The following is a 26,892-nucleotide window of genomic DNA, read 5'->3' as shown; positions in this document are numbered from 1 at the left end:
TTGGTCCACATTTTTATCATATTACAAACATGAACTTCTATTTATTTTTAGTTTAGTTTTTTTTTTTTTTTGGAGATAGTTTAACACAAAGTAGTGAAAACCTACAAAGTGGAGGGACAAAGATTGTTATCAACCTTAAACCACTACTTTTACATCTCAAAGCGAATCCAGAAAATGGCATGAAAAGGATAATAAAATTATGAATTGGTCTGGCATGAATTTATAGTTAAGTTTAAAGCAGCATTATGTTATAAAACAAAAAGCAGCAGAGATTTACCTCTCAGACGGAAGAATTTTTTTACATGACAGCTGTTGAGATGCACATGAAATCCTGCTTTCAGTGTGGCGAGAAAAAATCCACTGTTGCCAAATAGACATAAAAGTCTCCTTTGCTGCTAATCCCAAACCACATAGGGTATTGAATAAACATCTGAAAGAAGGCACTCTTTGGTATAATGAAAGCAAACATAAACCCATCAGCCAGCATGCAAAGATTTTTGATTTGAGAAACTAATCCTGCACATCATCCAAGCCACACATTCATTAGTGAAACATGGCTGTGGCTGCATCATCCTGTAGAGATGCATCAGATATAGATATTCTCAATTTAACATGCTGTAAAAAATATATTTATTTTTCTTCCACCTCAAATGTATGAATGCCTGTGTTGGTCTTTTACATGATATCACGTCAAAAAGTTGAAAAATGTTTAACAGTTCAAAGGATAGAAATACTTTGCTCATTTTTTTTTGGTTGTAATTGCCCTTATTGAAGATGAGTCTTGCTCCAAGTGCTACATTAAAAATTCACAATCATTCTTTTTGTAACAGTTAATGGTGAAAAATAAAGAGGCTAAAGTCAATTTGTAGAAAAAGTACCTCATCATTCTGTTTTTTTATGAAAATAAAATCTCCATAGGATGATAGCTTAATTTCTGCGGAGGACTAGCAGGAGTCCAGTTATTTACATGGATCCTGTTTTTTGTTATCTAAACCTGGACCAGCTCAAGCTCATTACAGCCTCTTTGTGCTTCCTGATAACAGATGGAGCAAAAAGCCAATCAGTGACAGATACAGAGACGTAGACACCAACCACATCCTGAACCATGACTGGACTCTGCTGCTTGTTTATAAAAGTTCTCCCAGTTTGTTTGCAACAAACTCAGGGTGCAAATATAAAGCTGAAGCAGGAGCAGAAAAAATTGACATTGAATTAGAAAGTAGCTGTCTCTGTAAGAAAGTACAAAAATAGCTATCTAAATATCGAAAGTCTTTTGTTAGGTATGTGCTCCATTTCCCCGTGGAAAAGATGAAGAAATCTAGAACATACAGTAAGTCTCTCGGACTGATTTGGCCCATAGAGTTGGCACATTTTCTCTTGGTTCGGCTGATCCAACGCCATCCCTGCAGAGACGCTCCCGCTCAGCTTGGAGTTCAAAGGGCTTCCTGTGTCCAATTTGACATCCCTTTTAATTTGGAGGATCACACAGCAAACACGCTCAGGGTGCTGGTCTGGTCCTTTAAGCCCAAGATGCTGTAAGCTATTCTTTTCAAATGGCCGGGCAATCTCACCCCGATGTTCTTAATATCCCTGTGAAGGAGAGACAGGACAGCATTAAAGAGGAGCTGCACACAGATTTTAACTTTGGCTGATCTCCAACTCTTTTCCACATGCATCCTTCCTGCCTACGAAACCTTGGAGTAATCACTGACTAATTTAAAGTGATGAAATGCCTGCCTGGAGCCGAACACATTCATTTCTAACTTTAAATCCGCCTGGCTAGGTGGGGTGCATTCCAAGTTTGCTCTCTGCTAAAGTTTAACTCATCTTCCGTAATAAAGGGCATTACCGGGGGTTTCACTTTGCACAAGCCCATGCAAAACCTGCAAAAGCCTTGCATAAACACCAGTCCAGAGCCGGGGCTTTAATTACAGCTTTAATTGCTTGACAAGGATTCTCCCTGTTGACCATGAATCACTTTGTCTGGTAAGCAGAGGGTGGATCGTAAATGATTGGTGGTTTTCAGAGAGTGCTACCAGATGCCCTGCGATGGAAACAAGAATCACACCATGATGCATGACAAAAACTTCAAAAGGGTTTGTGTCGGCTTTGTGGTGCAGCCATCTTCCCAAGGATCCGGAGGTTTTAACATATATGTTGCAATTATTATAAAATTGTATGGCACGATATCGCAAAAAAATCTTACCAGAAAGAATATATAAGTTATTGTCATAGTCTGTCTTTCAAGCATCGCACATTAGTCCGGTAAAATAAATGTAAGCATCCAATGAGCTCTGTATATAAAAGTGAGTTTTTAACACTGTATTGTCGATGGCCACCATCCCGCATGTTTCGCTGGTTCGACACACCTGATTCAGATGGTTGCAGTTCAACAAAAGCCTGTCAATCAACCATCAACGGAAATCAGGTGTGCTGAAGCAGAGAAATATCTAAAACATGAAGGACATGCAGCCCTAAAGGACTGAATTTAAAACTTCTGATCTATTTCATCAAGTTTTGAGATTCACTTTAAAATGTGAAAGGAACTATTTGAGGTGTTTTACTGGAGACATTCTGGCCTTTAAGCAACACTTTTGACCCAAGTATTAGCTTGGTTTGAAATATATAACATATATAAAAAATATAATGATTTTTCACAAGATCTCAGGAGCTAACAGCTAAGCTAAGCCAAAAGTTGCTTTTAGGCAACAAAATAGACTAAATAGAGTTTACAAATCGATTTATCTGTTTATTATGTTTCCGATTAATTATCCGCTAACCAAAGGTTCCTTATAGAAGATTTTTTACAAAATTAAACCAGGTGAAACTAAAACTTTTCCAATTGAGGAATTCTGGATAGAGCATATTGACAGATCGAAACCTTAAATGCAAAATGTTTATTTATATTTGTTATATCTATATATCAATGTTGATATAATTACTGCTCTAAGTGGGTCACTCTGTCAGCTAAAAGCATGTTATAGATTCTCTATACTCCATTTAAGGATTAATCTATTACTAAATTAGTTGTATATAAGTTTCAATAATCGATTAGCCTGAATAATTGTTTCAGCCCTAAATAAGACCATTACCTAATCAGTCATATACTGATCGCTGATGTAGTATTTAATCTAGAGGGTGAATGTCATCTTTTCTTTTGTTAATCCCATGATTTCTCAGTCTAGTTTCCAAAAACCTGAGGCAGACTTCAATTTTGGAAAGTGCTGTGCTGCCAATTGCCTTCATATGTGCCTTTAGTTGCTAAAAGGCACAGTGTTGCTCTAAAAATGGCTCTTTTAGCGACATCTGGACCAAACTGGTGCCGGAAAATTCTACTCAGGTGACAAACTCTTTAAAATACGCTTTGTGATCTTTTAACTCTCATCCTGTTTTGTTCTCATGGTTACACCCCTAAACACGTACAATGGCGGAAAACAGTAGCTTCTTTTTAGCCATGTGGTTAGAAAGCTTTCTGGCCTTCATTATTCCTCCAAAGGAACCTTAAATTATGTGTTTCACCGAAGCATTTTTTTTTTCCACCAACGGTTGCGCCTGTTTGGGTAAATTGCCTCCTGGAGGACTCCTACACATCATGGAAGGTGTAATTGCTTTGAACTGCAGTCTGAAAACGCTCAGGGGGGGGCACAGAAGCACACCTCTTCAGTCTTTCAGGTCTTTAGATCGAGTCGATTTATTTTAGCTGTAAGTTGATCATTCTCTACTTGGCAGTACTTTCTGCCACTCTCCTTTAATGTTTGGGAAGCCACAAAAGTCTTATGACCTGAACAAGCAAAGCTGGTGGTTTTAGGGGCTCCGGCAAAAGTGCTGGCCTATGTGCGTCGACGCCGAGGGCAGGATGAGGATGAAGAGAGCACAGCTGAATCAGAGCAAGAGAAACCACAAGCCCACCACAAATGTTCCCACCCCTCATTCACTACATTTAATTTTCCATTTGAATCTTTTCTCAAGCTACAAACAAGGTGAACAAATAGGCAAAAAGATACTTAGTTGGCTGGGAACCCTTAACTGTCTAAGTTAAACAAATATATCAAGTGCATATTCTTTTTTTAAGATCATACATCTAGATTAGCTTTAACAAAAAAAAAAACTGGCACTTACTCGTTCTTCATCTGCAGGACCTGGTCCATGGTGATTACCCCGGCACGCGTGAAGTTTTCGCTGTACTGGCTCATCTTGATGGACTCTAGCCACTCGGACACTGACCTGAAGGGGGAGCCATCTGACCCGCTGGTGCTGGGCAGCCGAATGGATACGCTGGGGAAAAGAGAGCAGATCCAAACTAATAAATAATAATTTAAAAGCTTTCCCACAACAAGAGAAGGATGAGTGAAGGCTGTAATTACTGTGCAGGAAACCAGTTGGTAATAAAAAACCGGTTGGAGGAGTGAGGGTAGGAGGTGATTAAGATCTAAGGAAACATCCTTTTGTCCTTTCACACTCTTTCAAAAGGAAAAATTTGCTTTCATGCATAGTATTACAAACTAAAGAGATCTCTGTACTTTGTTTAACATTTCTTTCCTGCAGTCTCACTCAACCTCAGCTGCTTGAATATCATTTTTATTGTTGTTGTTCATTAGATTCCCTTTTTATTGTTTATCAAAAATTTTTATCAAAAACTAAAACTTTTTTTTGGTCACATTACATAACATGAGAGAATGACACTAACTTTTTCACTCCAACCTTTTAGGTGGTGCCAATTCACTGAAAATGAGTTAACCACTTAAATTCACTTTAAGTGGGTTTTACTCAACAATAAAGTCCTGCATCAATGAACTCTGGACAAGAGAACATTTAAGCCCATGAAAAACAATAAAACCCTGACACCTGACTTTTATGCTCATTGTTAGTGAGAAAGAAAATCAGCATAAAATCACAAATGAGGTTTTGGTCAAAATAATGGAAATTTTCATTTTTGGTGAAAATCACTCAGCCCTAATGGAGAGCTACTCCATGAAACTTCATTAGACAAAAATGTTTCTCACAGGCCTTTTTGGCTCTTGCAAAAACAATTCTTACCGAGGATCAAAGTCTGCGATGGTCTTCAGTGAGTCTGGGCTGCGGAGGAGCTTGTCCAGCAGACTGACGATGTCTCCGAAGCGCGGCCTCTTGGAGCGATCCTGAAGCCAGCACTGAAGCATCAGCTGGTAGACGGCCGATGGACAGTCCATTGGTGCTGGAAGCCTGAAAGCCTCGTTTATGGCCTTCATCACCTGCAGACAAATCATCCAGGGTTTTTTTTAATTTTTTTTTTTAATGTAAAATATTCCCCATTCGGTGGAAAACAGTGTAAAAAAGATCCCTTTGGAGCTATGGATTAGGAAAAATTAGGACTTACCTCATGGTTACTCATATCCCAATAAGGTCTTTCCCCAAATGCCATGACCTCCCACATGACAATGCCGAAACTCCACACATCACTTGCAGAGGTGAACTTCCTGTAGGCTATTGCCTCGGGTGCTGTCCAGCGGATGGGGATTTTACCTCCCTGTTTAAGAAAAACATTAAGTCAGTGAAGCTAATACAAAAGCTAAAACACTAAAAATGCATGTAAAAACTGTCAATAATCTAACTTCATGTCAGCTGTCCTATGAGACGCCAGTAAAGTAGTAAACTGCATCATGGGTAAAAACGTACTGTATAAACTACAAAAGTCATGCATCTACTCACACTGGTGGTGTAGGTCCCCTCAGGATCGTCCTCAAGAACTCGGGACAGGCCAAAATCTGAAACTTTACACTCCAGGGATGTGTTGACCAGGATGTTGCGCGCAGCCAGGTCACGGTGAACATAGCTCATTTCAGAAAGGTACTTCATGCCTGCTGCGATGCCACGCAACATCCCCACCAGCTGGTGAGATGAGAACTCACCATCATGGTCCTAAAGCAAAAAAATAAATACAGATTTATTTTAGTTTGCAGCCATAAATAACTATCTTATATACTGAAAAAATAAAATGTATTGGTCTTACTCTCAGGTATCTATCCAGAGCTCCATTCTCCATAAATTCGGTCACAATCATTGCATGTTTAACTGGACAAAAACAGAAAAAAGTATAAGCTTTAACTGACCTACAATCAATGAGAAGAAAACATGGAGAGAAAGCTTTAAGTTGCGCTCACATTTGGTGACCACCCCCTCTAGACGAATGATGTTCTGGTGGGAGAACTGTCCCATGATGGAGGCCTCGCTCAGAAAATCCTGTCTCTGCTTCTCTGTGTAGCCAGGCTTCAGGGTCTTTACAGCCACCGCCACTTCTTTCTTCCCAGGCGCTTTCAGGATGCCTTTGTAAACTTCCCCAAACTCGCCTGTAGGTAAACATCATCAATTGGATTGAGAAAACAGATCTCAAAAGAATATGTGTGTGCATATTTGTGTAAAATGTTTTCTAGCTTTAGGGCCTGGCAGGATACAAAAAAAAAAATGAGGAAATCTCTGCGGCTGTTTGGCCTGAGGCGCTCCTATTGAGGTGTGCTTTGGCTCGGTGTTGAAAGAGATACAGAGAAAGAAGAAAGAAGCAAGATTGTGTAAATAGTTGACGACCTGTTGTGAGGGAGCATGGGAATCAGCTGTCACACGAGAAGGAAATGGGGCATTTGGTCGTGGGAGCTGGAAGGGTTCAAATGGACTTTTGGTTCAAAGGCTAAAGGTGGTCACACTTCAATAAACGCATCCTCAGTGAGAACCTTGTGCAAGCCCCAGTAAGGTGTTGTGAAGTTCTTCCAAAAAAAAAAAGGTGTGTTGGCAGCAATTTTTGATGTGTAACGTTCGTGTCAAATCAGGCAAGACATAAAGATGTCACCACCAGGAGTTACAAAACAAAAAAAACAAAGAAAAGAGGTTCAGCTTGTCGAGTAAGAAAAAAGCCGGATAGATGCTAATCTCCGTAAAGTAAAAGGCGCCCATAGTCTTTTAAGCTGGAAAATGTGCTGTATAAACATTGAATATTTTGGGGAGGGGGTCTTTGGTAAGACCTTTCAACATTTAGAGCTAAGAACCACAGCAGATTAACTTAGAAAAGCTGTCACTCACCAGCTCCGATGACTTTCTGTTTGGTTATGTGGCTAGGATGGATTTCAGTGGCAAACTTGAGTACAGCGACGTTGGGGTCCTCATAGGTATGTGGATCCACATACGTCTTCAGGGGTTTTAATTGTTCTGCAACCCAAAGATAGATGATTGTAATTTGACCAAGTAAGAAAATAAAAAATAAAAACAGTCCTTGATTTTTTATTTTTTATTGTTTTTTTGCTTGTATTTTTTACCAGGGCTTGAAAAGTAGGTGTCCTCTGGTCCTTGTCTAGTGTGTGTATCTCTTTTCCTGGGGAGAAAAAAAACAAAAACAAATGTTACTCGTTAAATAATTCGCCTGGTTTTCTATCACTTTAACATTCACATCCTTGAATAAGTGTTTATAGTCTTTGATCCTTTTTTTTCACAAGCACAAACGTCATAACATTTTAGTTCAACTTTATGATCTAACAAGCATGATAGGTTTGTTAGATAACAATATTACATAAACAGCATCATGAAGACCATGGTACACACCAGCCAAGCTATTCTCTTAACAGAGCAATGTATACCAAAAAAATGACAAAAAAATGGCAAATAAGCGAGAATGCACCATTCCATTTATGAAACAAGGCAGAGGCAGCATCATGCTGTGGGAATGTGTTATTAGCTACTGGGACATGTAAGATGAGGATGTTGCGAACATTGACCTTCGAGAAGGATAAGAAATAAAACAGCAACTAAAACTACAAGTAGTTGTTTAGTTCAAAGGATATTTTTGATTTGTGCCCAATCTTGAAGCGTGGTCTGTGCTATGTTATTCCGTCGCCACAAAGCAAGAGGGACAATCACAAACTAGCTGTGTATCTAGATACGGCCGAGTTGGCGAGGAAGTGGAAAAATGCAAGGGGCAAGTTTGTGCGACAACAGAGGGACATGACGGCGAAAAAGAGCGAGGATCCAGGTGGAAAAATTGTTATTTTCCACAATGGCGGTCATTGAAACAAAACAAGCCGGTAAGGTACCAAACAGGAAATATGCATAGTGTAGAGAGGATGTAGTTTTTAACCAATCAGAGGACTCCTGTCTGCGGTCACCTACAATTTTGGAGAGGTGCAGCAGAGTGTCTGAGGAAGGGGCGGGGGCATATCTGCGTTTATTGCACACACGCAGACAACCTGGTTTCTGAGCATAAAGCAGGCTTTAGAATGCCTAGAGTCTACATCTCGCTAAGCAAAAATCAAGAGCTCAAAAGTAATTTTAACAGATGTTATCCATCGAAACTGAATGAGTTTGAGTCATTTTGCAAACATATAGTCAAAAATAATCTGTTTTCCGAACAGTTAAAGTTTAACATGTCAAGTCAGAGATGAAAAGGATAGGTTTTCCATGACAACCATACCAGGAGACATGATTGAAGAAACAAAGAGTAGAAAAGTTTAATGCTATGACTATTGAATAGATCAGTATAATTGTTTTTAAGGTTCTGTGCAGTACATGAAAGCTCTAAACCCAGGAACGCTTTGTAGAGTGTTGGAGCCTTGAAAATGGTGCTCCTCCCAAACAACTGCAACAAACTTTAAAAAAAAATGTCTAGCTTTTGTGCATTTTCAGTAGCTCTGATCCAATGTATCCTTTCAGAGCGATCCCCTCGATAAAGCCTGTCAATAGGCTGTATTTGCTGAACCAATTCAAAGGCTGAAAGCTGACAAGGGGAAAGGAGGTGGTTACAATCTGCTACAGTACAGGCCAGGGTCACCCTCACAAAGCGCCCACGGCCTCGTACAAAACCAAGCAAGCGCCTCTTATCAAAAACAATGTGGCACTCATGTCTAATTTCCTTTCAAAGGCTCCAGCTCCGACTAGTTTGCCACCATCGAGCAATGACAAGACACATTCAGCAGAAATTCCTCCCCGGTGAGTGCTGGCACACAGTTCCAGATAAAGAGAAAAAGAAAGTGTGCTAAAGGAAGAGGGAAAGAAAGAGGTGAGGAGAGAGTGAATGCAGGGGCCATTTGGAGGCCCCACAAAGGAAAGCAGAAGAATAGAAGAGGAAGGCAATGAAGGATATCGTGTTGTGACAGATTATCGGGACAGAATAAGGAGTAGGTGCTGCAGAGTGGGCTGCTTACTCACCGTCTGTGCAGGCAATAGATGACTGTCAGTATGAAAACCATGACTCCTCCTGCAACCACTCCAGCAATGATAACAGCGGTCTTGTTAAGTTGTCCTAAAAAAAATAAAATTCACAGTTAGAGGATTCCCATACAAAAGCCAGTAAGTTTTTCCTTTAGCAGGTTTTTCCCTGTACCTTCAGACAACGTCTCAAACTGTTCCTCCAAGCTGGAAACTCCTTGGCTACCATCAGAGCCCAGAGCCTGGACCTTGACCCGGTAAGCCGTGCCTGGGGACAGATTGTCAATCTGCACAGAGTTTTTCTCCAGGTTCAGCACAACAAACGTAGGCACATCGGGTTTATTGTCCTAGAGAAATGAAAAAGTCAAACAACAAGCCCAGCGTTACTGCAGTATAAAATGGCTGTTTTCATGCAATCGTCTGCTCAGGGGCTGAGAGATGTTCAAATTGCATGTTTATTACACCAAACCTCAAAATGCATTTCCTAGACGCTTTAATCATGCAAATAGGGACTAAATCTAGAATCTTTCATTGAAAGGTTTGGTCAAGGACTAATAAAAGGTTTGCTTACCTTTTTGTGGTAAGAAAGCTGGTAGCGGATACGCTGGGACTGGACACGTGGACGGGGGAAAACATCCCAGGACAGAGACAAACTGGTGGTATCTCGTTCAACCAGACGCATCGAAGTAATTTTGGGTGGATCTGAGGATAAGAAAATGACTTTTGAGTATATATGCTGATGAATTTAAAAAGAAAGTTCATAAAGGAAAATATAGATTCCTTCTTGTAAAAAGTCACTCCTCTTACAGTTGCCTCAGAGAGAGCTTCAGATATTACTGCAGGATAGATAGCATCACAGTTCATCACCAGAACTCACCTGTGTAGTGAAGAGATGTATGCAGTTTGGCTGAGGACGGTGGCCTAAATGTGCTCGCTTTTGCCTGCTTGGCAAACATGGACACCCCACTGTGCACCTCCACAGTGAAGGTGTAGTTGCAGAAGGGGTCCAGCTCGCTCACTGACACCTTGGTATCAGTCAGGAGCATGTTGGGTGGGTCATAACGAATTTTCTTTCCACAAGGTTGGCAGGAAGAGCCCTCGTTGCACCCGCAATGCTGGCAATCGACGCTGTAGTTGATGTCAGTTCGACCGCCGGTATCCTCAGGGGGCTGCCAGGAGAGAAGGAGCTTTCCTGGGGAAAGGCTGCTGGTGGTGGCTTTTAGATCTCGTGGGGCAGAAGGGAGGCCTGACAATGAGAAATCAGAAAAAAAATTAAAATAAAGAAAGTATAAGACAAAGGACAGGAAACATGGTTTACATGTTTGATGTTTGGATTGGTTGTTAGTATCAGCAAAGCATTGGTTGTCAGTGGAGCAAATAAACATGCTAGACTGTTGTTTATGCAGCCTGGTAGTGTTAGGCTATGGTGTTTTATGGGAGTCTCTGTCTGTCTGGCTCCTTAAATTATAGGCAACAAAGGCTTTCTCTGTGCATCTCTACTTTTTTAGTGTTTGATGACATTTTTTGCTGTTATTCTCACCTGAACAAGGTCCAGTGATGGGATCCGTAACAGCCCGAAAGAAGCCATCCTTGCACGGACAATATGTAGCACCAGAGTTGTGGCTCTGGGTGTTGGCAGGACATGGCTCACACTTGCCACTGGTTCCCTCAGCTTTGAAGAAGCCTGGCTGACACTCTGCAAAGACAAAGAGACATTCACAGCAGATGATCAGCCAAAGAGGACAATGGGGACTTCTGGCAGCACCCTAAATGACACAGAGCAAAGCCAGTCTCTCCAGATCATTCAAGCCTCTTTGAAATGTTTTGAACTCTTCACCTCTGAGAGCAACACGCCGAGGTCGAGGGGACAAGTTATTATGTCACAGCTAAAGACCATATGTAGGCAGGTGATAGAGAGAAGGAAGGAAACCACCCGAGGCAGAAGTCTGCATAGTGTTCAGTTCACTCTTTAAAACTTTGTCAATTGCAATTAAAATGCTGCTCATTTAAGCCAAGCCCTGAAACAAAATCGTGTAGTTCCTTCCATGCTGCCACTCAAGCAGTTTTTCACACACTCTTCTTAATGCTGTTGCGGCTTTCTTACTGCCTCCGTCTCAGGAAACGTAACCAGTACATCGACATTCCACTACCCTTTGTCAGATTTCATTGCTAAATAAGTAAAGGTGCACAAGCAACTTAGCAAAGCACCCAAGCAGCCCTTTGGGTGCCAAGTAGCCAATTGTATTTATTTTTTTCTCTCAGAGACCCACATGGATTCTTTGACAACGTATCACCCATATAAGATGACATATAATTTCACACTATGAATTCTATATAAAGACAGACAGTACAGGTAGCACACTCAGCTGTGCATGTAATTCTGAAATATGAACATAATACAGTGTGAAATTTGCTTTGTGATCGAACCATCAAGGAGAAGGAAATTGAGCCGGCTGGCCTTTAACTCTGCGAGAGCATTCCAGCGGCTGCTGCTCACACCATTGGATGTTCACACAAACGCACACGCCAGTGTATGCATCGCACACACGCACCCACAGCCGTCTGTATGCACAAAATACACAGACATGCTTGCAAAGCACGCTAGGCAACACATTCTGGCATCAGGAGAGGGATTATGTCTACTGCCTGTCACCTGTTCATGTCCCTCTGCTTTTTCATTTCACCTCCACACATCTATGCACATACACACACATTTCCTTCTCTTATTTTTAGTTTTCTCTGAGATGGATATTCAAAGATATTGAGAATTTAAATGAGTGAGAGTATGTACACCACAAGGCAGAAAATGATAAACCAACATGCATCATATGAAACAGATCTTAAAGATAACTCTGGTAAAAGAGAGATCCGGTACTATAAAAACAGTTTGTGTTTAGCAAGATGAAAAAAGGTTTTCACTGTAAGTGATTCCTGGTGCAGCAAAACCCAGACAGGGTAAAGCCTTAAAACAGTCAATGAAAAGCCAACAGTTTGCGAGGTCAGATTCCAGAAGAGGCTAATTGGAAAAAGTAGAGCCAAGGACAAATACAATATCAGACTCGCACTGAGATACAGTCTTGCTCGCCCTTCAGAATGGCTTGCTTTGGAGAAGCTCATTTCGAAGCCACAAGTGACCACATGGAAGACGGAAAGCACATGGCTGCTGCTCATTTGAGTCATATCAAGGAGCTTTAGTTGATTGACCGTGAGCCTTGCTTTAACTTTGTTGGCTTTTTATAAACTTGCGGTTCACCGAGCTGACGCAGAGCATATGTGAGGAGGTGTGTGTTATCTAAAGAGCCTGACAACAATAGTGGCAAGAAAGATCGCTTGGCATGAGAAAGGTATGGATTTTTGGTCCAGAAGGAATCCATTGAGTTCAGGCTCCTTGCTTGACAGCATCTCCTTTTGTCTAGGGCAGCTGTTGCACTTATAAATACGTTTACTCATTAACACAGACTTGACAGAAGACAGGCAAGGCAGGACAGAGGCAAGACAGGGGAACAGAAGGGTTAAGAAAGGCAAAGAGTGATACTGTATCCCTCTGTAGATTGAAGTAAGAGGGGAGACATGCTGGGGCGAACTCTTGGTCTGAGTAGGAGGAACAGCTGCTGCCCCAAACCCTGATTCATTTGCCCACCTCTCCTTCTAGTAATCCCCAAATTCCTTGCTCCCCTGCTTTCTCTCCTCCCAGCTAACCCATTAACATTGCTATTCACCACTGAGCAGCAGGCAAGAAGAATGCCTTGCCATTCAAAAGCTGAAAGGAAAAAACATACAGACACAGGCGTTGCAGATGGGAATAACTGAAATGCCACTCGGCATCTGAATAGAGAAGGACTTGCCTCTTTTTGGTGTTACATTGCAAGCTGCAATGCATCGTGGTCAGGCCTTTGGTGAAGATGGCCTTACACTGTGTTTTGCCTCTATAATCAAGATGCATTCCAGAGCACACCACCCAACAGGAGGCCTGGAGCTCACATAGCTTCAGCTGCAGCCAAACTTTTTGGTTGCAAAGGTGAGGGAGTTTGTGCATCTCAAATATTCCAAATATGAGTCACAGCAAAGTAAGAGGATTCCTCAACAAAAAGGAGAGGTCCGGCGAAAGCGAGCTTCCTTGTTCCATGGAGACGCTGGACAGGGGGCTTTGGATTGTTGCTGGACACAACAGGAAACAGGAAGCATGCGGCTGACGCTGCCTTCCTTCCTAAAACAGCCAATCAAAGCTTGAAGCCATGAGGTACGAAAAGCAACAGAGTAACCTAAACGGAGGGTAAGAGTCTGAGACAGAATAATAACCAAAAAGGAAGCCAAAATGTGTTGACCCAACACGAACACAAGCACGAACCCCATATACCGGTTTCCTGAGATGATGGATCTCATAAACACAAGTTTCTGGGCGACTTTGGAGGTGAAAGACATTTAACAAAGTAAGAATAACCATTTTTGTATCTCCCACTTGTTACAAACAAAGAACTGTTTGTCATGTTAGGGGCCTGCGCACCTTGAGTGGGACCCTGTTTGTTTATAGAGAATGAGTGCAGGGGCCCATTACATTCAGGGAGCCAGTGTGACTCTAGAGCCTCTGAGGGCTTACCGGTGTGTCGGCAGAACTTAAGATGGATGAGAGGGCGACAGTGATGAATGCCCGGTCATATAGATGTATGAATGGGTAACATGGTGGATTGACAAGAGAAATCTGCCCCAGGACATGACGAATAAGTAGAACAAGGGGGGGGGCCCTGACAGTCAGGTCCGGCACTGAGCTTTTTAAAAGGCAGAAAGGTCGTGTCTGCCTCGGGGTGAGTTAAACTGTGCATGACTTTACGCAGAGTCAGTGGCCAAGTAAAACAAACACATGCTCGCACTGACGAGGAGGAGAGGCAGAAAGGTTAAAGTCAGAGGAACGGCCAGCGAGCTAAAGAGATGTTGGAAAAATAAAGCCAAGTAAGAAATAAACAGTGTCAGATCTGTATCAGAGTGGCTCTCCGGTCAATTCTGAGGGCAAAAGAGCCTGGCTTTGTCTTTGCACTCATTTATTTCACTTCCCCTCTTTTCATCTCTGAACTGCACAAACCCTGCCTGAAATGGCAATATGTCATGTCAGTCTGTTTATATGCAGGGTGACAACAAGTAATTAGCAGTCCGAGGGTACCTGGGTTGCAGGAACAGAGGGGGTCTCTGATGGGGGAGGAGGACCGAGTAACATGAGCCAGAGGCCATGGAGGTAGAAGGGGGAAGAGGGGGAGCAAGGAGCCATAAAGGTGTAGGGGCTGATGGAAGTGTGAGCGTGTGGGTCAAAAGGGGGGAGGGGTGTTGGGGACATTAGTGAAAAAGATTAGCTGACCAATGGAGCAGCTGTGAAGGCATTACATTTGTTTTACAATTGCACCCAGGCTTTCATCAGGGGTTGTTAACAAACACAATAAATTCCCTGATCCCCTTTCACCTCTTACTCCCTACGTTCCCTGGTATTTAGCGACAGGAGGAGGGATACAGGGAGTGAAATCTTCAGATTAAATCTGGGTTGGAAGGATCTGAGGAAGCCCCCCTGGTTGACAAAAAGCTTCCAGGGACCAGAGTTGAGCTTGTTTTAATAATTTCCAGAAAAACAGGCGGAAAAATGCAACAACATCTCACCTCACCTTCCCCAAGCTCAAATGCTGACGGCTGTCGGCTTCCTGTCCAGGGGAAGTGACCAGAACAGGACCAAATGCACCAATAAACAAAACGACTTATCAGGCAGGACAACAAAATGGAAAGCAGCTGAGTGAGGCCTCGCAGCGTTGACCGACAATGAAAAACCCTGAGCCAACGGGTCGGGGGAGTCACTGAGGGATTAGGTGACCTCCGGTTTCCGCTGAGGGCTCGTCCTGTTAGTAGCGAATGGTGGGTGCAGGGCTGCTCTGCGCTGGGGGGCATGACTGACTGATTGCGGGGAAGGAAAGTGCTGACCTCACACACCAGTGTACAATACAAAGCGCTTCACATTGCTCTGCACTCCCCACAACACTCACACATACATAAACACAGCCTTCAGGCTTAGGAATGTCACCAAGAGGAAATATGTCCCAACTTCCATGATAGAACTGACAGACACAGGCACGCTTGAAGGCTAAAAATGGTTAACAGTCGACTTTAGATGAGGGCAATATAAAGAGAGTGCAACCTGAACAAAACAGTAAGCTATATACATTTTAATCCAATAATCAATGAAAATATCAAACTATGGCTCAAACTAAACTATATTTTTTTGATAATTCTAGAAATAAAACATTATTCTTTTCTTCCTTTTGAAAAAAGAAAACTTTAATCATATGAAAACAGTGTCAAACCCAGAGGGAATTATCATCATTATCAAGTTAATGCTGGTTATACTCCACATTTATAGCCCCAAAGGTCGGTTATATCACCAACTGAAGGCCGGTTACCAGAGCAGACAGCCTGACTTGTAATCTGCTTGTTAGTCTTGTAAAAGGCCTGTTCTCCAAAGAGCAGGACAACAAAAGGATATATTTCGTGCAATAAACAGTAGTTAACTACTAATAAGCTTAATGCATGGTCCCTTTGGTGAAAAAACTGTTATCTGAACATTTTCCACAAGGTCTCCAATAACTGGTAAAGTTGCGCCGATGCCATATTTTGGCCCCGATATCAATACCCGAAACCTGGCTGTAAAGTACTGGCCAATACCGATACCATCTGTTTGAAAATGATGTGTGTGTGTTTAAATGAAGAACTGCATAATACTTGGATGTAAAATAAGCAGCAAAAAGACTAATACAAAGTGAATCCACTAGAACCTTTTGTACTGTATACCTGGTATGGGTGACAATAGTTTATAAACTTTTGGCTCTCAAAATGGTATCGGTGCCCTATTTGTTGGTACTCGTACCGATACCACCATTTTAGTGCTGGATCGGGACCCTGTCCAAACTCGGATCGGTGCAACGCTAATAACTGGCACCAGATTTTGGCAAATTTAATCTAAAAGAAAATAAAGGATATCTTTTTGGATGATGCACTTTCTCGAACCACAAACAGACCAACTTTTCAGACAATCAAAGACCCTCTTTTGGGCGACATATCCAGTATCACTGTTTTTTTTTTTAAATAATTTTCAAGGTGCTCTCCAGTAAAAATGCCTAACAAGACGGTGCGTGACACCAGTTGAAAGCCCCCCTTCCGTCAGTCTAATAAATCTAACCAGCTCCCACAAGATTACCCTGCAAGGCAGACGTTGCATTGGCACAACATCTGAGAAATGAAATAAACCAAATGAATCATAGTGGCTTTTAAGTGGCAAGGTAGGAAAACAAGGCTTGTCAATCAGAAATGTGTTGCCTGATAAGGAAGTGACTCAGCTGTTTTATGACCAGCTACAGAGGTTGAGAACCAAGAGAAATTTGGTGGAGCAGAAAATGTTTAGCCTGGGCGGGATTATGCTTCTGAAGTGAGATGATTCTATTATGTGAAATCCACCTTAAGCCTGCTAAATCGAATCTCTGCCATCTCCACGGGTGCTGCCCTGTCTCTCTTTCTACCCACAACATCAGATAAGCTGAAATTGCACAAGACCTCGCTTTAATTATCATGAACTCAAAGGCTTCAGGTACAAGCTGAATTTAAACCTCTATTCTCTCCTTCAAAGATTTAAGGTTTATTTTCCAAGTGCAGAATTAGCAGTCCAAATCCCAGCATCAATTGTCAAGGTAATCAACAAAAACACAAATAGATGGTTAAGGTTTCATCTGTATCTCTGTCTAAATGTTTACGCTTTGACCGCCATGTGAATGGGACTGGCTGTTGTTCCCTGATTGGTTGCATTGTTCTGATTTTGCCCCTATTTATTTTTACGAGTCACTCTGAGGGACATGTATTTATCAAGGAGAAATACTGAGAGCTTAGACAGTCTAAATAGTCCCATCAGGGCTATGTGAAACGGGATGTTTAAAGTCTTTTGGTGTCATATTCATGACCTGCGCGTTAGCCAAAAGCAACAGCCTCCGTGTGATTTCATGGGCCACGTGAACACAAAATAAGAAGGGAAAAAACTTTCTGTTTGTGTGTTAGTCTGTTGCATTTGGGGCTGCTTACACAGCAATGTGTACCTCGAAGAGTAAACTGCACATGGCTCTGCAAAATAATCATGGGAATAATGTGTTGCGATAAGAAACTGCCAAATAAATACAAGATTAGGGGCAGAAAATGAGGCTAAAATAGTCTGAGATGGGGAGGATATATGGGGGCAGAGGATGGAAGGAGAGATTACACAAAGGCAAAAAAAGCCAGCGGAACCAGTACTTACTCCGCTGAAAAAGACCAAACACACCCAAGTCAATTACTACCCATACAAATCACTCACCACACTGTACAGCTACGCTACAGCTTAGTCACCAACTGTTCCTTACATCAGCCGAGGACAAGTTTGGAGACATGGAGGGAAGGAGTGGGAGAGGAGGAAATTGTTTACTGGAAGCTCCTTGGCGAGTGAGAAAATTACTGGAATTCAGGGGACGGTTGTTCCACCAACACGCCATTCTCTCCCTAGCACTAAAACAGGCGCTCCCACATCGTGTCTCCGTTTATATACAGAGCCCTGTGCAACCATCATGTTGGATTAGGGCCTGTTTGCTGAGGCCTTAGGGTAGCTGACAAGGTGTGGCTCGAGACAGTTTAACAAAAAGTACGCAGAGGATCAGCTGCTGCAGATCCAGCCAGAGGAGACAATCATTATTCCCAAGCTGGATGGAGGCTAAGAAAGATCATGGATTGAGTAACTGGATGAAATTATTTAAAGTTGCTCTATGAAAAAAACATGTTTAATTGTACAAGAGGTTTTAAAGTAGATGCCAGATTTGCATTAGGGAATCTCTTTCTGAACATGTTATAACTCATTTAAATGTATTTATTGTGCATTAATCAAGGGTGAGCAGGACATGAAACCAGTTCCTTGCCAAACAATAAGCATAATCTACACTCAGACTAAGCTACAACATTTCAATCACATTAAGCATTTGCAAAACATAATTTCTGAGCATGCACACCATGTTAAATGCATAACAAACCTAAGAAAGGAACGAGTAAGTAATGAGTTTTAAAGAGTTTATAGATTCACTTATAACATATCTAAAAAATATTTATTTTATATTGGAATGCTTATTGTAAAGTGGTGCCAGAATATGTTACAGCAATACAGACGAGGAAAGAAAAAGTAAAACATGTCAAACAGTGGTAATTAACTGACCCAAAAGGTTAGAACCTCCCAGTCAATTCTCATACACTTTATTGCATTTCATGTGACCAACATTAAATAACCCATAAATGTGAGGTCAAATTAAACCTTTGGTGTTTTTATTTTAAAAAGCTAAAATAAATGTCTTGTGTCAGCTGATCTACACCATTCTATATCATGTGTGGTGCTAGACTTGAGGTTTTTGTACTCTTCCGAGGGGAATTTTGCTCTATTCTTCTTCCCATCTAATAGCTCCCCCATCTCAGCTGAAAGCATCCACGATGCATGATGCTGCCACCACCCTGTTTCACCATAGGAACTGTGTGCTTTGATAGGGCCCAGAACAACACAGTCTTTTTGAGCCCCCCCTCTACACCTACCGCTCCTAGACCTGTTCCTCACTCATCGTCAGTTTATTTTTAAAATTTACTCATAAAATCCCTCAAGATTTTATTTGGTATCAGAGGAAATTGTGGCTGTATGCATACATAAAAAAACCCCACATTTTTTGGTGGGTAAATAGCTTAAAAACCTTCGCAGTCCAAATTATGCACTACATTGTTTTTGGTATAGCACATACAATGGAAATAAAATGTAATTATATTTATTTTTAAGCGTCTTCATCAATTATACAAGCACTGTGCTTCAAAATAAACCATTTGTAACCCTGTTTTAGAGAACAAAAGACCCTTTTTGTTCCTCCCTACTGCCACTTGTTATGATTTACAACCTGCAAGATTCTTACACGTCTTCGCAGAGCAGTAAATGTTTTATCTTCCCTGACTTCTGGCCCAATGGTAACAGATAGTGTGAACACAGAGAAGCAGAGACGGAAGAAAATTCCCTTAAACAAAGCATTTAAGGAAAAAGAAAGAAAATAGTACCCCAGAAAGAGGCACAAGTATTCCTTCTGCCATAACTACCACCACACAGAGAGAGCCTATGAGGAGACGGAGACAGAAACCAGATGAAGTCACAGATCTTTACTTTAACAGGTCCCACTGGGAAGACGAGTTATAAAATTGAGTGAAAACATGGCAGAACATGGAAAATTTCAACTTAAATATGGAGAAAAAACACCACAGTTGAAGTTTTTGTGGTTGTTCTACCCACAGCAGCAATCCACTCAGGAAAGAAGTGGGGAGAATGATTAACAACGTGTCTGTAGGATATTCCTCTTTAAGCCCTCGGAACCATTCATCCTGGCTCCGCGCTGCAGCCCTGTGATTCATTTCCATCTAAATCTGCACACGTCCTCATGCATCTCGGACCTGTCATCGGCCTTCTTCCTGGTTGACTTTTTTTTAGGAAGGTGGGCTATGTGTGTGTGTGTGTGGGTGCGTTTTTAGGGGGGTTCTCTTTGTTTAGTGGTTTTAATATGAGGGCTTGACCTGGACCTGGCCTTCTTTACCCTGTCCCATCACCTCCACCACCGTTCCTGAGAATTCCATGATTTTGGAGTAATGCTGGGAGGCTCCTACTCAGCAAACTGATCAGGAATGTACCAGTAAAGTGGGGGAGAGTAGGTGTTGGAGGTGGGCTCTATCGGCCGCACAGGGAAACACAGCACTTCATTGTTCTCTTACCTTTGCATTCCACTCCTCACCTCTCTCTGCTCAGAAAAAAAAAGCTCACATGCCTCCTCTAAACACAAACCCTGGCCTTTTCTCCCTCATTCCTTCCTGTCTCCTTCCTGATCATCTCACCTGGATCTTTTCCCTTAGCTAAATATAACGCACTGACAGAAAATCTCAGCTTTTTTACCATGCTATGACAAATAGGAGGTAAAACTAAGTGGGAGAGCAAATATATCAGGAACTGGCTGAGTAGGAAAATGCAGCATTTTCTCTGACTATGAGTAAAAGCATTTTTTTTTCGGGTTGTGCAAGTGTGTAGCAAAAACAAAAAAAGCTGAAGGAGGAACGTCACGTCGGGCTGATGGCAGGCTTTGTGTGTTTTGTCATGGAGAGGATCTCCACAGGCCCTCACACGCCGCTCTCATGCAGACACACACCCCAAAGCTGCAGCTCTGATACGTTTGAGAAACAAAGGGGGGAGCGATGGTGTGTGTGTGTGTGTGTGTGTGTGTGTAGGGTGCTCCTGTTTTCTGTGATGCATGTTATGAACAAAGTCAGTGAGGCTCAGCAGCTTTCCCCTTGCCTCCTCCCCTTTCCTTCCATCCGCCTTGAAGATGCTAATCCATCACTGTACAGTAGCCCCCTTCACTGCTTTGATTCCCCCTCACTACAATAGAGGACTTCTTTACAGCGAGTTAAAGCACAAATATGACAAGAGAACAAAGTCAAAGGCCTGAGTTATGGCCGGTGTGCTGTGCCAGCTCATATCCAGATAAGAGGACAGGAAATCACCTGATGCAATAAGCTCTAAATTATGAACTAGGAGAGGTGCAGCCCAAATGTTACAGTAAGACACTCATTAACCAGGATATATAGGAGATAAGCTGATCAAGGCTATGAGGGGCATAAAACCCCACAGACTATACATGCTAAATCTGAGTTTACATAAACTATAGAGATTAGTTGTTGAAATGGGGGAAATAAAGCTACCTATTATCTTTTGAAAGCTTTTCTCACTGCCCAACTATTCTAATAACTCATCCAAACTAGAAACATATTTCAGAGAAGAATTTATAAAGATTTACCCTGGAAAAAAAAGATTAAAAATATTTCATAAAATACAGTTACGCCCAAAATTATTCATCCCCTTGAAAGGTAAAGGAGGGAAAAGAAGATTAATGTGATGGTGAGGTGACCTTTAAACCCAAATAATCATTTTAGAAAACTAATGGAAGCAGTGATTATGTAATAAAAGTGGTTTCGATTGCCACACATGATTTCTTGGAATTATTAAGGGCAATATTTATATTGAAATTTAATTTTTTTTCAAAAGAAAATCTTAAAACCTTTTTTTTTACTAATAATGTTTTTATATTGGTTAAAATATATACTTAAGATCCAAACGAGCAAGATTTGTGAATAATTTGGGTCTTAACTGAACGTCAAATAAAAAAAAAAAATTAAAAAGCATTTAAATTAAATGCTCTGTGTTTTTTTGTGTCTTCTCTGACATATTGTGTAATTTTCCATGTGTGTTACGTATACGTGTGGTGACACCAAAGGCCAAGCTGTAAAATTTGCCTCCAAAGGCTGCTACAGTGAACTGCTAATTGGAGCCAAAGCCGAAAGCTAAATGCACTTTTCCTCCTTGTATCAGTTTCGGGTCAGGGATTATGCCAGGACATGTAGAAGAAGGCCTCGGCATTCTTCCCACAGCGGGGGGAATTTGTGTTAGCCGAGGGCAGAATTCCACCGAGCTATGATAATAGCACCTATGATAAATATTTGTCATACAGGTCTGTTTTATAACCTGGGGTAATTAAAACCAAGATAATCTAAGCTTTTAAAAAAACCACTGTAAAATGGAAGCACTTAGCATTTGCCTGGGCAGGATAAGGTACAGTACAGAGCAAAGCCTTAGTTGCTCTTCCTGTCGTTAAATATCTCCTCCAGAGGCTTTCTTGAAAACTTTCCAGCTGATCTTGAGGAAAAGTTCTTGATCTTTTTCCTATAATGGATTTCAAAGCTTTGCTTTGGACGTTGACTGCTTCCTCTAAATTCCTTTTTAAGTTTTTTAATTTTATTATCTATAATAGATAAACTATTTTGACGTAAAAGCTATTAACTCAAACAAAAAATATTGTTTAGCATATACATTTACTATTACAATGGCCAAATTTATTACCAACCTTCCAAAAATTTGGATGTAAATGGATTTTTCAAATATTTTTAAGTTGGTGAATCAATGTTTTTATTGAATTTAGAAAAAAATACATTGAAAATTATGAAATTCTGACCCCTTTACACTGAAAAGCAAGTTTTTGTAGCCTATTCAGTTAACCCCAACCACCTTTAAACCAACTGATTCACTTTTCAAACATGTTTTCGTGCCATTAGGACAAAAGACAATGTCATCTGTTCTATGTCTGTTTAACAAACTTTTCCTAACCCCCGCCCAGTTTACATTTTTTAATAGAACTCAACAAAAATCACCAATAAGATAGTTTGACACCAATAAGCTTTAGTTCATCTGAAAATCTGCCATATAACCGACTGAAGCTTGGTTACTTTCTTAGGCTTTAATTGGATTTAATTTTTAAACATGTAACTTTCCGACTATTTTAGATCAGACATATTTATCAAGCAATGGCACTTTAATTATTTTTTGTTCACTGTGCAGGGATGCTAAAGAGAGGAAGAAAAAGTCTAAGGAGAACTTTAAAGGACCTTCAAAGAGGCTAAAAAGCTTTTGCTCAAGAAGACAATAAAAGGTTACCTTGAAGTCTGGGTCCTTGAAAGAAAGAGGTGCTGATTTAAAACTTTAAGACCAAAGAGCTTACCTTCACAAGAATCTTCCACTTCTTCATAACCGGGATTACACTGGCACTGTCCAACCGGGACCACCCACTCCCCGTCCATAGTGCAGTATATTCGAGGTAAATCCACACTTTCAGCATTGTCGATGCACCTCCCAGTCACCTCCTTGAGCCCCTGGCCTTCACCTCCAGCCACAGTCTCAGGGAACAAAGCAAGGCTCTTTGTTGTGGCCGGGCAAGTTTTGTAGTACACCCTGACAGAGAGGAGAGCGACGCAGGCTCCGATGTCTTGGAAGGCCAAGTAGAAACCCTTCTGAGATAAATTTTCCACAACTTTCGTTTCCGTGTTGATGTGCATTTCGTTTTTGTTAGTTCTTTCATCTGGAGCTATCGTGGTCACCTTCTTGAACTGCACCTTGTGGAAGGTCGTGCCCACGTCTGCATCCGCCTCTGATGAGTAGAGGTTAAAGGTCTCCTTGCAGATTAATGAGGCACCATCAAATGAGTTGCAGTCGCGCACGATGAATTGGAGTTCTACAAAAACCCGAGAGACCGAAGGGTGCCTCTGGATGAAGGTGGTGCGCAGCCAGTTGTCCTGCTCGCGCTCGCCGACATTGCATATGGAGTAGGCATAAAACTGTGTGCCATTCAGGGTTTTCTGGGTGACCTCCCACTGCAACAGAACCACAGAAACCAAAAAAGGTTAGAGGTAGGAAAGCTTGAGAGCTTCTAACCATGTGGGACCAAACCTAAACTAAGGGGATAGCTAAATAAAGGAGCGACCATATAACCATGAAGGTTCGGCCGCTGTAATCTGAACCAGGAAACAAAAACAGAGAGAGTGCAGAGAAGTCCGTCGCTCCTCACAAGAGTAAATACAGACCTTTACATCAATGCAGCATTTCTTTTAGACATGGACACCCATTTTCTAAATCCCTTAAGCCTAAATGCATCACAGACTTGAAGGACTTTGGTTGATGATGCATTTTTGACATTGCATAGAGACAAGATTATTTCCCATTCACTTTCTCACATGTTGGCATCCTCCCCAGACAGCATTGCTGCATGCAAACTGAATTCTCCCACAAATATGTTTGAGAAAAAGTGACAGCAGATTCTAACCTTGGCTCAAGAGGAACAACTGGCCCCCATGGAGGCAGAAGCTGCGGTTGTCTCTCTGTATGCAGCCACTGTGTTATTAATTAAAGGAATGTGCTTTGCTGGCAGGGTGTGTGGGTCTGCATATAAACTTGATGAACAACAGCAGAATGTACACCTCTTATAACGACCCGGTGGAACATTTTTTTCTCACTTTTTTTTTACAACCTGCCATATAGCTATGAGATTTTTTTAAGGCAGCAAACATCTGAAACGTATTAGTAAAAAAAAAAAAAAAAAAGTGAAACTAAAGTGTCCGAGAGATCATTCAAGCTGTTACACATCTCTGAGAAAGTTGAGTGAACCACTGAGCAGCGTGCCTGCACATGCCTTTGAGTCATCAGCACTTGAAATGAGGCTATTTACAGTGAATCTGCATGTGCCATACTGGTCAATTACTTCAAAACCACATGATGGAGGAAGGCACACATGTCTCTGGTCTGCTCATGGTAGAGAGACAACCGCAGCATTTAAGATTCATCCCTAAATCTAGACATTTTCCCCTGCTCTAAGGAAAAAGGTAGCTCTCGCTGACTGGCTCCATCTGAGGCCCCTCCTCTCTGCAAAGAGGTACCACATGCTGCAAACTTTAAAACTTAATTGCTCTCTAACATACAATTCTGAAGCTGGAGCCTCGAAACCACAAGAAGCCACAAGTATTCCCAGTTCAGAGGGAGCAGCTATTCTATCCGCCTATATATGTGCTTTGGAGCAGCCTAGACACGCTCTGGAGGCAGTTCTTGATAGGGTACCTTACCTTAAACTGTCTCTTCTATCTGTACTTAAGCAGGCTTTAACCAACAGGTTTTATAAAAACACTCACATATGCTTTAAACACACACATTGAGCAATCGTGAGACAGTGATGCAAAATGTTCTTGGTACAGTTGTGACTCCCTTCCTGCACATTTTCTCCATGCTGATCTTTCCTGAGGCAAATTCCTACTGAAAATGTGGGAGTTAGAGGAGAAGCAAAGAGCTCTACTCACCCCAGATGTCTCTCCCTGCTTTGGGGGCCAGGTCAGCCAGCCCAGCTCTCCTCCTCTTGCCTTCATATCCAAAAGCACCTCTGTGAAGAAACAGCAATAAGTTCAATAAACAAAAAATATTGAATTTTTTTGTTTGTTTTTACAATATAACACATTATTTTTGCTTGGAAAGGCAAAATATCTGTCCTCGAAAGAACTTTCTGTCTTATTTACAAACTTATTAACTTACTTACTTAAATAAGACAAAAAAAAAAATCATAAGACAAAAAGGAGCAACTTGTCAAAAACAGAAAAAAAAAATATAAAAAGTTTTGCGAACTCTACAGCAGAAACTTCACCTGCCGCTCTTAAAAAATTATAGTAGCGCACAAACCGCGTCGCAGTATTTATAAAAAGTTGCGCACCGAAATATGACATATTTATATACACGTTATAGACTGAAACAAACAACTTTTATAAGAATCTTTAAGTCAAATGTTTGATCCGTGTTGTTAAAGTTAAACACAAATATTTCCTGTTTTTTAAAGTTCTCTGAAGGAGGCTCCCCGCATGGCACGCGTGCTTCCTTTCAGTTGCTACAAGAAATATTCCTTAGAAAGCTGAGCTTTTTTTTTTTTTTTTTTAAACAAACTCACCTTCATTTGCCTGTAAGGTTATTAATATCCCGTTGATGAGAACGTATGAGAATAACAAATGTCTGCTTGCACCAAAGAAATCCATTTGGGAAACTTTGCTCTCCGCTCTGCGCTCTGCTCCTGTCGCTTGGCTGACTGCTCCTCAGAGGCGCTGCGCTCTGCAGCTCATTCACAAACGGCCCCAATGCGCGTCACCGACTCCGCCCGCTGGAATGTGCGCGCGCCTTCACGTGCGTGTTTTTTTTAATGAGTGATTGTCGATTGGTGTTGTTTACTGTGCGCGCGCGCCGATGTGAGTCTGTTGGGAGGGGTGCTGGTGATGGGGAGCTTTTTTTGTGTGTTTTCGGTAGTTGGAAGGCGGATCGAGCCGCCTGAGAAACTTTTGAAGGATTGTGGAACATTTCGCGCATTGAAGCATGGGCGGTTCTAGACGGTGGCCAACAGGGGCCAGTGCCCCAGTAAATCATGTCCTGGCCCCTGTACCAAAGCATAATACTAAAGAAATTCTAATGATGATATGCGCTGGAACAGACATGGTTTCTGATAGGTCCTTTGGATCTATTTCAGAGCATGGGCAGTTCTAGACAGGGGCCAACGTGGGGCCAATGCCCCTGTGGATCATGTCCCGGCCCCTGTTATGGCCCCTGTACTGAAGACATAATACTCAAAGAAATTCTAATGTTGATATGAGCTGGAATGGACATGGTTACTGATAGGACCTTTGGATCTATTTAATTTTTTTTCTTTAAAAATTCTGCTTTACTAATTATTTAAAAACAATAAGGTGATAGCTTCACTGGAATTGAGATAGGATCCCAGTTTTCATCTGCTAAATGTTTTTTTTTTTTTTTTTTCAAAACAAATTGCTCTAATTTTTAGAAGTGACTTATCAGTTTTTTTCTTGAGTTCTAATTCAGATTTAATAGAAAAATATTTTAACTTAAATTAAGTCCAGATTATGTAAAATTATGAATTATAATTATGAACATATATTGACCTCATAAGAAATAGAATTTTAATTAAACCTAATTGTATAGAAATGTAACTTCATGCTGTTCTCTTAATATATTTGAATCCCTTGCCCTGTTTTTTATTTCATGCTTTTCTGTGCCCAAATGAAAACACTCTGGCCCCCTGGTACATTTGGTCTAGAACCACCACTGATTCAGAGGTCTTCAACACGGGGGTCCGTGACCCCTAGGGGGTCCACAGAGGTACTGCAAGGGGGTCGCAAAAGTTTTGGTTGGTTAGACCTTTATTTATATTCCCCCCTGCAATTTTTTCCACTAATTGAAATGTCTTTAAATCCACATTAAGA

At 41.4% G+C, this 26,892-nt stretch overlaps 1 protein-coding gene across 1 annotated transcript; it reads right to left on the bottom strand.

The window, feature by feature from the left end:
* Window positions 1-984: 984 nt before the first annotated feature.
* LOC107099941 (ephrin type-A receptor 2-like) lies at window positions 985-25,734 on the bottom strand. Its single transcript, XM_015398270.1, has 17 exons — window positions 25,575-25,734; window positions 24,940-25,019; window positions 22,818-23,466; window positions 10,706-10,861; window positions 10,043-10,411; window positions 9,737-9,867; window positions 9,341-9,512; window positions 9,166-9,259; window positions 7,284-7,339; window positions 7,051-7,176; window positions 6,141-6,326; window positions 5,990-6,051; window positions 5,689-5,898; window positions 5,357-5,506; window positions 5,038-5,231; window positions 4,120-4,275; window positions 985-1,590 (listed from the first exon to the last, which is right to left on the bottom strand). Exons 1-17 carry the CDS (start codon window positions 25,657-25,659, stop codon window positions 1,482-1,484), a joined length of 2,985 nt encoding a protein of 994 aa, XP_015253756.1. The 5' UTR covers window positions 25,660-25,734; the 3' UTR covers window positions 985-1,481.
* Window positions 25,735-26,892: the final 1,158 nt, after the last annotated feature.

This window comes from Cyprinodon variegatus, unplaced genomic scaffold (assembly GCF_000732505.1).
Source record: "Cyprinodon variegatus isolate N-32 unplaced genomic scaffold, C_variegatus-1.0 Scaffold921, whole genome shotgun sequence".
In the NCBI taxonomy this organism is placed as follows: domain Eukaryota; kingdom Metazoa; phylum Chordata; class Actinopteri; order Cyprinodontiformes; family Cyprinodontidae; genus Cyprinodon; species Cyprinodon variegatus.
This window is presented reverse-complemented; position numbering and strand designations above follow the sequence as displayed.

What these genes read in the sequence shown, in the direction of transcription:
- LOC107099941 (XM_015398270.1), bottom strand. Translation starts at nt 25,659, where the DNA reads ATGGATTTCTTTGGTGCAAGCAGACATTTGTTATTCTCATACGTTCTC. An exon ending in AACCTTACAGGCAAATGAAG is followed by an intron (nt 25,020 to 25,574) that starts GTGAGTTTGTTT and finishes GTTTCTTCACAG; the next exon opens with AGGTGCTTTTGGATATGAAG. An exon ending in AGCAGGGAGAGACATCTGGG is followed by an intron (nt 23,467 to 24,939) that starts GTGAGTAGAGCT and finishes GTTCTGTTGCAG; the next exon opens with TGGGAGGTCACCCAGAAAAC.